This window comes from Leptodactylus fuscus, chromosome 11 (genome assembly GCF_031893055.1).
Source record: "Leptodactylus fuscus isolate aLepFus1 chromosome 11, aLepFus1.hap2, whole genome shotgun sequence".
Classification (NCBI taxonomy): Eukaryota; Metazoa; Chordata; class Amphibia; order Anura; family Leptodactylidae; genus Leptodactylus; species Leptodactylus fuscus.
In genome coordinates, this window is record NC_134275.1 from 36,008,436 (window position 1) to 36,022,218 (window position 13,783).

The 13,783-nt window shown below is 43.4% G+C and overlaps 1 protein-coding gene across 1 annotated transcript in view; it reads left to right on the forward strand.

Annotated features, from left to right (window-relative positions):
- The window catches only part of ABCD1 (ATP binding cassette subfamily D member 1), a 42,860-nt gene that overhangs the window by 23,356 nt on the left and 5,721 nt on the right, over window positions 1–13,783 (forward strand). The window contains exons 6-9 of the mRNA XM_075259815.1: window positions 1,787–1,932; window positions 5,291–5,436; window positions 8,631–8,715; window positions 9,743–9,868. Of these exons, the coding sequence (XP_075115916.1) occupies window positions 1,787–1,932; window positions 5,291–5,436; window positions 8,631–8,715; window positions 9,743–9,868 (503 nt within the window). The remainder of the gene's footprint in view (window positions 1–1,786; window positions 1,933–5,290; window positions 5,437–8,630; window positions 8,716–9,742; window positions 9,869–13,783) is intronic.

A 13,783-nucleotide genomic window follows, 5' to 3' on the forward strand; every position in this document is an offset into this window, starting at 1 on the left:
CTAGTCACTTTTTGGCCCCATTCACTGTGCAAATCCTCGTCCCTAATAAGCTCATCCTTTATTAAAGGAGGTGTCTCTCCCCTCTCTCCCAGAAAACGAAAAGGCACGGCCGCATTATGATCCCTTGTGATGGTAGTGACATAATCATGTGACTGCTGTTTCTCTACCACCAATATATACAGTAGTGTTCGGTGTCTATGGCATTATGTTCCATCCTGGCTGGGTTATTATATCTTATTGTGGATTTATTTGCACCCCTGCAGTTTGGTAGGATTCATGTCAAATTAGAAAATATCTAATTCCATCGCCAGTGCTGGTGGCAGCGCTACTCGCACATTACATTGACCCCTACTGCGCCCAGTACTCGGATCCTGGACACATGCTAACTAGTGACTTGGAGAAATTAAAAAAAACAAAACTAATGGACTTCTCATTGCTCCCATGAATATGAACAATGGGAAACTCCTGAATTCTTGGTCGCTGTGTCATGGACATGCATAACTTAGGCTTGGTAATATTTGCTAGTGTGCGTGAAACCTTGTAAAAACAGTTGTCACAAATTTAAAGGGGCAGAACCATCTATTAGAAGCCATTATACTAATGGGGTTACCCAATTTTACATGCCTTTCTAGGGTTCATAAGCTAATAGTGGGGGGTCTTATTCATGACCCTCATCTCGGGTCCATTACTCAGACATCCTATTGATTTCAGTGAGCAGCAGCCTGTAATGTTTCTTTCCCCCTGTGGTGGCGCTGCAGGGAAGTTCAATGTTTTCTACAAGGCAAGGTTCCTCTATGAATGACTGCTGATCACTGAGGGTATTAGGACTCTCTATTTGTTGGATGCCCAATTATAACCAAATGGGGTGGGGGTATGAAACTGCATGATTTAAAGGGAGAAGATGCCCTATTCGTTTAAATCAGAATTTCAGTGATTTTTTTTTTCTTGTTTTACTTATTCAATGTCAATATCTAGATTTAAAAGCTCTAGATTATAGATTAAAAACTCTAAAATCTTAGTTTTCACTTTGACCACTCGGCCCAATTATTATTAGGACTAGTGGTCAAAGTGAAAACTGCAAGATAACCTGACACTTTATGTTGTAGATTTCTTTTCTGCAGTCACCTCATTTTCAGCACATCGATAGATAGATAGATAGATAGATAGATAGATAGATAGATAATATGGGATCCACTATTCAAAATAGGAGAAGGATGCAGTTTTACTCCTCCTCCCTGCACAGGTCACAAAGCATGCCCACAACACTCTCCCATAGACCTCCATAAATCTATCCAGACTATAGTGTCTATGAGGCTGCAGTAAAGTACATCTCTAAATTCTGTTAAACAGAAGCTCAGGCAAGATGGCCGCCGCCATATTCATCTGCAGAAAATGAAATTAAAAATTCTCAATCAGAAAGTAAAAACACATTAAAAATGTCATATTTGTCGCTATCTGGGCATAGTTGGTAAAAAAAATAGAGGTGATACATTCCCTTTAAATAATTTAGAGTGGCTCCCTTTCAGCAAATTCATTGACTCCATGTCTACTGTAATGTGAAGGCACACTTAGCATTGTGATGTCTTTTGGCCAATCGTATCAAGGCATATGTTGTTTAACACTTTCACTAATCTTCAGTCAGGAGTTTAGGAGATTGGTCAGTTGTGCAGTAGCGCCCTCTATCTTAGTGTAAGATTGACATCTTGTAGTTGCCCTGATTTAAAGGGGCAGAACTTTGGGGAGTCACAAATGTTTCTTTACAGATGGTCTTGTGTTGTGTCCACAGGTAGAAGAGGGGATGCACCTTCTCATCACCGGACCCAATGGCTGCGGGAAAAGCTCCTTGTTTCGCATACTGGGAGGACTGTGGCCTGCATATAGCGGCGTGCTGTACAAACCTCCTCCACAGCATATGTTTTACATACCACAAAGGTACAGTAGTCAATTATTTGGAGAAGCATACCATAGAGTTTCATAAAATGCTCTGTGTCTAGATATTGCTATTACACATTTGTTATGGCGCCCCCTGATGTTCTTTTGATTCTCTCCCAAATGACCACCTCCTGTGGAGCCCCATCTAGGGTTGACTATTAATAGCCAAATTGCACAATAGCAGGAATCGCACTGCCATGTGCAAGAGAATTCAGAAAGTGAGACTAAGCATGTGTGACCGCTGCCATTAGGTGGACATTCTGAGTTGGAATTAAAAGAACACCAGGTGGCGCCAAAATAGTTGTGTAAAAGCAATATCTAGACACTTGAAAATCGTGATTAATGGCTCCTGTTGAAATACTTGTATACGTTTCTGTGTGTGTTTTATGAGCATAAGGTAACTTGCACAAAATGTCATATTCACTTGTCACCGTGATTTTAAGGGCACGGACCACACCATCAACGGAGGAGTTCAGCTGTAATGACTGGGGTCAGAGATAAGTTTAGGGCCTGCCAATAGGATCCCTGTCAGCGTTACTCTGACAAGCTCAGTACACTCCAGTACTAAAACAAGTAAAGATAATTTTAATACAATGTTAAAGGCATTAAAGAATATAATAAAAACTCCAAAAAAATGTTTTTCTGTCTTATACTAGTTTCACACTAGCGCTCCTTCTCCATTTTTCTCATTCATGGGATAGGAGAGGCAGGCCATTAACATAGTGGTAATACACGTAGCCTGGCGGACCCCTTTGTTTATAATTCGGTACGCCGTTATAAACTGAAACGGTTAGGCGAAAAAGTCCTCCATGCAGAACTATATCCTCCTCCGATTTTCAGTGACACTACAACAGCGTCGCCAACAGAGATGTGAGCATAGCTGCCTTATTGTATGCAAATAAAAAGCTATTTGCCACATTTGTAGTGATCCTGAATAAATTCACTTGTTGAAATATTGTAAGAAACAAAAAATTAGGTTTTTTTTTTTTATATTGCTACCTCCCCCCCCCCCCCCGCGAGACAATGGCGCAGATAATAAAGTTGAACAATAAGTTATATGTATTTCAAAATGGTGCCATTGAAAATACAACTTTCCACAAAAAAAAAATCAAGTTACTATATGGCTTTGTCAATGGGAAATAAGAGTCATGGCTCTGAAAAGGGAGGGGTGAAATAACAAAAAAAAATCAATGCATTATCAGGGCCAAAACCAGCAGTAAAGGGTTAACGGGTTTAGCTCATTTTTGACATTTCCCCCTATCCACAAGTATAAGGAAGGGGTAAGTTCAAAATTTGGGCCAACCCCTGTAAGTGACTGGTGCCATTACAGTTCTCGCCTGTAGATGGCACTATGGTACAGTCAATGGAATATTGACATTATAATGCTAAGAACTCCTCTATAATGTACGATTTCAGGGCCGCCATCAGGAATTTTGGGGCCCCATACCGCCTTAGCGTCTGCCCCCCCCCCCCGCCTTTTTAAAACTACTTTATTTTGCGACATACCAATTATGTATTAAATTTACCTTTCACAAAAAAAATGTAAACCCTGCCACTACAACAAGGTACACTTGTTTGACAGATTAATAATATGAGTCATTTTGTTAAATCTTTTGGTCAAGTATGTTTATTACTGCGCTGATTCCATATGTCTCTTTGGTGGCCTCTCAGTTTTTGACCAATGTGTTAATAACGCAGAAAATATATTCAAGTCACATCAACATATTACATTCATATAAATAAATAACCAGAACAGTGCAAATACACCAAATTAACAAAATATTATTAATTTTGCCATCAACAATATTAAAAGCAGCAATAAGATGGCACAAAGGATAAAGACAAAATACTCCTGCACCACACTAGAAAAATATTTGTTTTCACAGTAATACCAATAAATAACAGGTAACCAGAAGATAAATTATACGCAATAATAATACGTAATAATACGTAATACGTAAACTCCACCATAGGTGTAAAAAAAGAACCTCTATTGCAACAAACAGCTGGCTCCAAAACAAAGGTGCAGTTCGTGCAACAGAGTCTGTGTGCTGACCACATCACAAGAACTGCACTTGTGCATGTGAATGGGGCTCCCCACTTCATAACTGCACTGCCACCCCAAGCGCTGAGGAGCTCCACGCTTCATAGCTGGAGAACTACAAAGCACACAATACCTCCAAATGTATGTGCTTTGTATTAATAATGATGTAGGCTGCTATGCTACTACTATGCTGCTATGCTACTAGCATAGCAGCCTGTTTGGGGGTGGGACTTTCACTTTAAAGGAGTTTCACATTGCGTTTTTGGCCTCCCTTGCCGGGATACGTTGGTAACCAGTCAGAATCAGCTGTCAACTTATCCCTGCACGGAGAACTGGCCATTAAAAAAAGGGGGGTCCTGCAGTTCTCCGTGCAGGGATAAGTGGGGAGCTGATTGTGACTGGTTACCAACGTATCCTGGCAAGGGAGGCCAAAAACGCAATGTGAACACTCCTTTAATGTGAAAGTCCCACCCCCAAACAGGCTGCTATTCTAGTAGCATAGCAGCCTACATCATTATTAATACAAAGCACACATACCTTTGGAGGTATTGTGTGCTTTGTAGTTCTCCAGCTAAAAACTTATATATTATTGCCCCAGTTCCCTCTCCGTAGTGCCACACACCCGATGCCCCAACAATCCCCCCCCCCGTCCACCTTCTAACATCTTTTCATTGCCCCCTGTACCTATAAATGATGTCCCTGGGCCCTGGTCCCCTGGCGCCTGCAGCAGTCATTGTGCCCAGTAAGCAGCGCCGAGCTCCAGCTCCTCACACAGGTGCAGTACTCCCGCTCGCCGGCTTCAATACGGGTAGTACTGCGCCTGTGCGAGGAGCTGGAGCTCGGCGCTGCTCACTGGGCACAATGACTGCTGCGGGCGCAAGGGGGCCGGCACACAGTGGCGGGCCAAAACTGGGCCCTACCCATTTTTCAATTTGGCCGGGCCTCTGACGCCAGTAGCAGTAATACTGGCCTATCGGCGGCCCTGTACGATTTATAGGGGTTCTATAATGGGGTGCCCTTAAATACTGAATTACTGCAGTAGGAACATTAGGCCATGTTCACACGTGGTGTATGTGCAGTGGGTGACTATTTATCTGCCCACTAACCAGCTGCATGCATACGGTGTGTGGATCCGGCCTAAATGTGAATAATTCATATATTCTTTATAGCAAACCTGGAGACCCCCGAAATAGACGCTTAGTCAGTGACTAATATTAGAGGGGTGCACTATTGTACTGCAGCAGTGACTCTCTCCTGTACTCCGTCCTGCACATGTTACATACTTAGGACAAGCTGTTTTTTGTTTGCATCCAGGCCTTACATGTCCGTGGGTACCCTCCGAGACCAGGTCATCTACCCTGACACCGTGAGTGACATGAGATGGAAAGGCTTCACTGACAAAGACTTGGAGGCCATCTTAAATATTGTGAATCTGATCTATTTGGTGCCACGAGAGGGAGGTGAGTGATCCGGCTCCCCAGGCCACAAATTCCTGTCTTCTTTGTTCCTAGATTCTTGTCATAACCATCCTTAAAAAACAAGTTTGGATGTATGGCGTAGACTGCAGTACAGACAGCAGGTGGCGCCATGGAAACATCCGACACATATTGATATTACTCATGGGCAGAGATAATCCGGGTGTGTTAGGACCCAGAAGCCCTGCTATGCCTAGGGGTAGCGGTGATCATGAGGTCACCAGGTCCTATAGGCGATGGCGATCAATGTCAAAAAAAGAACAAAAATGATCCATTTCGGTCCATTTTAAAGGACGCAAAACTCTAGCATACCATCAAAAAAATGAAAAGCTCTTTGCCTGTTTGTAAACAGGTTCTTAATGGGGTCCGTGTGTCTTCCATGCGGTGTCCACATGAATCATGCGGAGAGAAAACCGCTTTTTAATGCGTTCGATATTCCGTTCTGGGGGTCCCCAAGCGGACTCCCTGAACAGAATACCGAACGCAGATGTGAAGCGGGCCTTACAGTCATGATTATTATATCTGGAGTACCCCTTTACTGTCCAGGCCTGGGCACATAGACATATTGTACTTGTATCTGTTGCGTATCCCAGTCAGCACTGCTATATCCATAGAGTGGAGGGTTTTACCGTTTACATATGAGCAAAGTAAAGAGCTTAGACATTATCCTGTCTAATCCACAAGGGGGAAACAAGATATCATCCGCTCGCCTGTGCCATCTGTCTGTACCCCATCCAGCCTGGTCACCGACATTATATAAGGGATACAATCCTCTTGTTACGGCTACACTATAGCTACACCATAGCCACTATGGGGTTGTCACCCAGCTTTACTAGAGCATTGAGCCTCCAATATGCATGGCTGCTCAGTGATAGGAGCCCATGTGTCACAGACATGTCCCTTCCCCGAGAAATAACAATTCTTTTAATTCCTTGTTGTTGTCTCTCTGTTATTCTTCCTGGAAATTGATGAAAATGAGAAGTGGGTGTTACTGTTCATAAGGGCATGCTCCTATATTCACAGCACTGATTGGTTAGTGTCAGATTATTAGAGACAAACCAGCTGTCAGTCTATTTATATATTTCCAGTAGGAGTAACAGAGGTACGGCACAACACAGGGTTCTGAGAAGCTCCAGAGTTTTTATATTATTGGAGTAGTTATTTGTCAATGCAGACATGTCACGAGAGGTGACCAAGTTTAGAGAAGCTGGGTGACAACTCATATGGGAGCAATTCTGGCAACCATATTGTTTGTCACCCAGCTTTCCCACAAACGGAATCTAAAGACTATGAAGCAATACTTCACACCAAAGCAAGTACATAAAAGGACATCTTTTATTATTTTTTTAAAATAAAAACCTCTTTAAAGGGGTTTGCTTTAGGATAGGTCATCAATTGAAGATTTAAGGGGGCACAACACCTGTGACCCCTCCCCCAATGAAATACATGCCTGAAGTAGCAGCAGTGCTTCCTGAGTGCTGCTCCTGCTTCTGAGGCCATGTGATGTCGTATTCAATAGTGAATATCCTGATTGCAGCTCAGTCCCATTCAAGTGAATGGACTGAGCTACAATACCAAGCACAACCACTATACACATTGTGGCACTGCGCTTGATCAGTACTGAAGAGGCGATAGCACCCTCCCAAATGCAGATAGCTCTAGACACCTGATGGTCTGGGGTGCCAAGTGTTGGACCCCTGCCAAACCTTCAGTTAAAACCTAGAACTCCCCTCTCCCCCCCCCCCCCAATTCTGTTGACGCCCATTTATGACACCCTGCTGTTCATCCTGTCTTGTCTTTGCCGGCATCAACAACAATCTGTTTATTCCATTACGTAATCGATTTTCTTAACGTCATCCTTGTTCCAGTGCCAAGGTGGTTCTGTTGTGGCAAGTAGCACACGGAGAAAACAAATGACATATGTGTGAGCCAGCCGTGGTATGATTCATTGCCTTGATGATGACGACACCCTGGGGTGTATGTAAAGAGGCCGGTTCATACCTATCCATCCCCTCCTCCAGAGACCTGAGGATCTGGCGCTTGCTTTCTTAAACCATTGTAGCGTGACTTAAAGGGATTCTCAAGTAGTATGATATTGATCACCTATCCTAAGGATATCAAGTCGATAGGAACCTCCACTGATCAGCTAATTAAAGGGGCTCTATCATTAGGAAAAGTCATTTTTAACTAATCACATCCTTGCATAGGCTTTAGAAATGCTATTCCACACCTACCTTTAGTGTGTAAATTGCCTTAGTAGTTTTTGAATGAGCCCATTTTTTATTCATATGCTAATTAGCTTCCAGCCAGCACAGGAAGTTCCCAGCAGCCTCCTCTCTGCTATTCTTTCCTATCTGTGTGTGCAAACAGGAAGCTGGAAGTCATCATCAGCAGCACAGGCTATATAGGAAAGAATAGGCAGAGCTGCAGAGGGTGCACGATGAGACTTCCGGGGTGCACCGAGAGGCTAATTAGCATATCAATAAAAATGGACGCATTCAAAAACCACTGAGGCGATTTACATACTAAAGGCTATGCAAGGATGTGATTAGTTAAAAATGACTTTTCCCAATGATAGAGCCCCTTTAAAGGGGCTGCAACATTTAGACAAGTAATGCAGCCTCTTTGCTACTTACCAAGCACAGCGCCATACATTGTATAGTGGCTATACTTGGTATTGCAGCTTAGCCCCTCTCAGTTGACTTGCTATCACTGACCTGTGAAGAAGTGGAGCTCATCCAATTGATTGTTGGGGGTCCCAATGTCAGACTTTACCAATCTAATATTGATGGTCCATCCTAAGGTTATGTTTTCTGAGATTTACATATTGATGACCTAACCTTAGGATGGAGATCAGCGTCGTAACACACCCAACCGTTAGGGGAGCCTCCTTACACTGTGCCAGTTCTGGCGGCTGTGGCTACCTATCATCTGGTTGGTGGGGGTCTTACTGTTCTGGATATTAATAACCTAAATTGGATCCTTTCTCAATCAGTTGTGCAGTAATTGCCCTCTGTTATCAGCCATCAGACCACATATAGGATGGATATAGCATTCTTCATCCATTAGAACCCCTTCCTCCCATCTCCAGTATTGATAGGTAGCTGGTATAAGATATACTTTTGTGTTGTGGATCTATATGACATGGATGCTGACTTCTGTCTTGTGTTTCCATACAGGCTGGGACTCTGTGAGTGACTGGAAAGACGTCCTGTCCGGGGGAGAGAAGCAACGTGTCGGCATGGCTCGAATGTTTTACCACAAGTCAGTAAAAGAATGATTGGAACATGAGAGAACTATATATATATATATATATATATATATATATATATATATATATATATATATATATATATATATATATATATATATATATGTGTGTGTGTACGTAAGACCTGGCATGTCCATGAATTAGGGGCTGTCCAGGTAATTTTACTTGTTCAACTCTTTTTCTAAGGTTTTATTCATGCTTGACCTGGAGATTTCAGGTTGGTTCCATGCCCAGGTCACAGGATCGGAACCAACACCTGGGTCACTTTGCCTCTTGTCCTATTTTGATAGGTAGTTACATGTGCTATGTGAGCTAGCTTTGTCATCCCCCAATAACTCAGGTAACTGGAGGTGAAAACCCCACTAGATGAGGCAGCGTGACCCAGGAGTTGGGTACTGGCCCTGATCACGTGACCCAGGTTCCGAACCAGCCCTGAAGTGAGTAAAGTGAAACTCCCTGGACAACTCCAATAAGGTCATTTCTTTCAGTGTGTACCATGTAATGCTTTACTTTGCCTGTGGTGGTGATGCAGAGTCATCGAGCATTTGCTGCCGGGTTTCTCTTTAGAAGTTAATCACTGGCAGCCCAAGAAGTATTGTAATCTAAACGGATTGTCTATTGCAGTCGGCCATTTTAATATGGGCCTTACTTAAGTCCATAAAAGGAAGTCTTGATGCAGATGTGAACAGTGCCTTACTTGCTCCAGTATAGGTGATATATGTAGAGTTCACCTTATAGGCGGCAGATGTAAGACTCGGATTGCCTATTTGTTTCTCAGTCAGTATTCCTATATAAGGACTGTATAGAGACTGGGTCTATATATGATCACGCCTCTCTGGGTCATATGTCCACCATGAAATCTAGATGTATACTTCAATTCATATAATGGGTATCAGACGCCTCTCCCAGAACAATCGCAGACCTTTCCTCTGGGGTCAGTCAGCTGTCTATGGGATGAGATATCAGATAAGCCGAGAGCTTCTTGTAACAACCAACAATCTGATTATAATCTCTCCGCAGACCAAAGTATGCCCTCCTGGATGAGTGCACGAGCGCTGTCAGCATTGACGTGGAAGGCAAGATCTTCCAAGCTGCAAAGGATGCTGGGATCGCCCTGCTGTCCATCACCCACAGGCCATCCCTATGGTAAGATAAAGCAGAACCTAAAATGTTTACATCCTCTAAAGCAGGGGTCCTCAAACTGCGGCCCGAGGGCCACATGCGGCCCGCCAAGCACTTCTGTCTGGCCCCGCCGACAACGCTGGCAGGCGTGCATTTATAATGAAGCTCCTGGAGAGCTCAGGCCAGACCATGGAACGCACTTCACTTTACCTATTGGAGGGCACCGCTCCTGATGTCTGTGCGACCTGCTCTGCCTCCGGCCCACTGTTTAAAAAGTTTGAGGACCCCTGCTCTACAGTATTCCTGTGCAGGGTCCCTTACTGGTTCCTGCGCCCTCGCTCCCATTCTGCAGCAGTGGCTGCAGCGATGACACCAGATTGACGGCATGTATACGCTGCAGTCCGTCATGGCTTTCCGCCTCAGATGTAATTGACAGGACCAGGTTATGGTATGGGCAAAGTGGGGCAAATGCCCTTCACTGTGGCCCTTCACCATGCCATTCCTACAGAATGTGTTAAACCTACTCCTGGCAGATCATCTCGTATTTATATCAAGGTTAGCATTTTGTGGGCACTACTTAAGCTCATCATTTTCCTGGGAGGGGGCCCGTACATGTTTATCTCCGGGTCCACTGCAATTGCAATCTAACAATAAAAAGAGCCTGCCTATACCCCTCACCGTAGTTGGATGCACATCACTGTCTTATGATACCATCTTGGGTTTAGTAACCTTCAGCGCTCCAGCTATTGTGAAACTACATGCACACATGCTTGGCTGTTCTTGGAACTCCCATAGAAGTGAATGGAGCATGCTGGGAGTTATAGTTTCACAACAGCCGGAATGCTGAAGGTTGCTAACTCTATGTGATATGGGGGCGTTCCTATTTTTCCTGTTATTACCATTTTTGGACATTGATTGCTATGGTGAAAACTTGTTTTGATTCCCAATGCCCACAATGAATTTGGGAACTGGTGACCTCGCCCTCGGTATATTAGTTTGCTGTTATTAGTCACTGAGGTTAAATCTTCTTTAAGATGGCACCGTGTAAAGTCATGTGGGCAACCCCTACTCAAAATATGAACCCACTGGCAAACCAGTGATCACCACCAAAATGGCCACTGAAACTTCTGCTGATAAATCACTCACTTAATTCTTCTGGTTCCCACTTTTTGGAGATCTTTAGGGGAGATAAGGCCATAAGCAACATGAAACAGAGAAATTGTGGACGTTTGGGATACAAGAGTAAGACTAGGGCTCCTTGACAGTACAGAAGAAGATTATAAGATTATTATTACAGAAGAAAATTACAGAAGTGACATTTGCTAATATTTGACATTCTTATGTCCCTGCTGGTCTCTGCTTCCTAATAGACATCTGATCTTCCTGATCTCAACACACATTTGCCAATCACTGGTGACATGGCCAGACATTGGCTCAGCAGGCCTTTGCTATGTGTTGAGGCAGGACCAGGAGGTAGGGACCAGCAGGGAACCTGACTAATGTCGTAAAGTATCAGATGGGTGAGGCTCTTTTTCAATTTTTTTTAGCCTGCACAGCTCTTTGCCAGTGATATTTTGTTTTATTCTTTTGGACCACCCCTTAAAGGGATGTTCAGACATAGGAATTTGATGCTTAAATTGAGGTGAAATCTGCCACTTATTCCAAGCGTCCTGTTTGGTCTTCGGGTGGATTCTGCCTGTGAACTCACATTGAAATGAATGGGAGGCAGAAAATACACCTTTTGACACGGAATTTGACAAAATCTGCTCTTGGAATGTGGAATTTGGCCCTTCCCGTTAAAAGGACAATAGGGAAAAGACGGGCACTTTTCTCCAAATTCAGCGTCAAAATCAATAAACAAAATCTGTCTTGTGCTTTTGTGGAGCAGAAAAAAAATCTGCCTCTAATTCCTTTCTGTGAACACCCCTTTAATGGCCACTCAAGCCTTAAGGGAAAGTTGCGTACACATCGGTGTGGAAATCTTATAAAATAGTAGCTCTGAGAAGATGGGATTATTCTTTCATTAAGTCCGGGCTCTTACAATGCACAATGTAGTGCAGCGGGTACTATAAAATCCAGGCCTCGTGGCAAATACCGGCGAATCTCAGATCATGTGGTCCCGGTCAGAGCGTTCATTCTCCCTCCCTATAAACGTACGACTTGTGTTTAATTAGAAAATAATAGATTTCCATATACACAAGGCTCTATTATATACCGAGCCTGTGAAGTCAGTGCCTCAGGATCGCCAGGCATCACAATACTGCGAGGGGTTAGCACTCCAGGCAGCAATGGGGTTAAATGGCATCACTGCTGCTTTAAGTAAGGGTTGTATGGCCGTTCTCAGAGACGTGACCCTCAGCTGCCCTTTTGTGCCCCACTTCTGTCCCCTTTTATCGTCACAGATGGGGAAGTTGGATGGCTTCCAGCCTTGGCCTCCATGAACAGGACACTGGGACAATGGAGGCTTGTTCTTCCCTCCTCTGCAGTCCGTACAGTGACATGCAGGACAGAGCCGGGTAGACCTTACCCAGGGAAGACGAGGGCATTTACCACGTTGCTTCCTCTCATCTTTCATTCAGTCAGTCACTGCCATGAACTGTCCTGCCGCCTCTGCAAGCGAGTCTGACGTCTCTATTAACATTGACTGGAACAATGGGGCCGAGGAGGTTTATACAAGACATTGCGATCAGTGGTGGGGATGTCAGATAATGGCGCCCAAACTGGGCTGCGTATTGGTCTTCATTTACTCCAGATTTTTATATGTATGGGGTTGAGCAGTTGCCCTGTTGGGACATATGCGTTATCTAAGGTTTAACAGAATACCACACACAGTCCACAGACATGAGTGGCGCTGTTTATTGGGAGCAGGGGAACAAGTACAGCACTATGCTATATCTGGGGGTCCCATTGAAATTAATGGATGCCCTTGTGTATCCGCTGCTCAGAATGGGGAACAGGTTAAGATGTTTGGTGAGAAAACTCATTTACGTGTCCCATACATATTAATAAACAGTCAACTATCTGATGTGTATGGGGGTGTCCTAACTCTCTGCCCATCAGCTAAGGGAATACATAGGATTGGGCATATTGAATTTTACATGCCCAATCCATTTGTTCACAGGGAAGTCAAAGCTGAATTATTTGGCAATAGTTTACTCTTCTCCCCTTATTTTAGAACACATGCATGCCCAGAACCGAGTATGCATGTGTATGAGGGAGTCAGATGGCATAACTATTGGCTGAAGGTTCATTCCTTTGTGCACACAGAGTTTTTTGGCGCTGATTTTGAGGCTTAATCTGCCTCAAAATCGGCCTCTAAAAAAAGCCTCCCAATTTGGGAGGCTTTTTTTGGAGGCTGATTTTGAGGCGGATTCAGTGTCAAAATCAGCGCCAAAAAACTCTGTGTGCACTGACTCTAAGAAGGTTTATGGTCATATTTAGTGTTACATAGAGGTTATTGCAAGAGGATTTTGAGGCAGAATCCACCTCAAAATCTGTCTAAAAAATGCCTCCCATTCATTTCAATGGGAGTTTGTAGCAGATTTTTTCCTTTAGCTGATTTTTTTCAACAATAGATTCATTGATCATTAAAATCAAGGGCAGGTGCAAAAACCATACAGTGTTCTGGATTTTTTTATTTTTTTTTAAAGCACAACAAAAACCATATCATAAAAAAAAAAAAAAAAAAAAAAAAAAAGTATCAAAATTCCTAAAGCAGATTTTTTCATCCTGCAAAAAACTCTGTGTGAACATTCCCGTAGAATAAAGATATGTATAGGGTATCATTAAAGGGTAAATCTGCCAAGATGCAATATCAGACACGACCTGTGGATAGAGTGGTGCTGTTTCTCTGGGTAAAAAAATTAAAATTCAGACAAAATCTTTTGCAGCGATACGTATCCTAATACTGTAGTTCTCCAGTTGTAGTATACCGTGTAT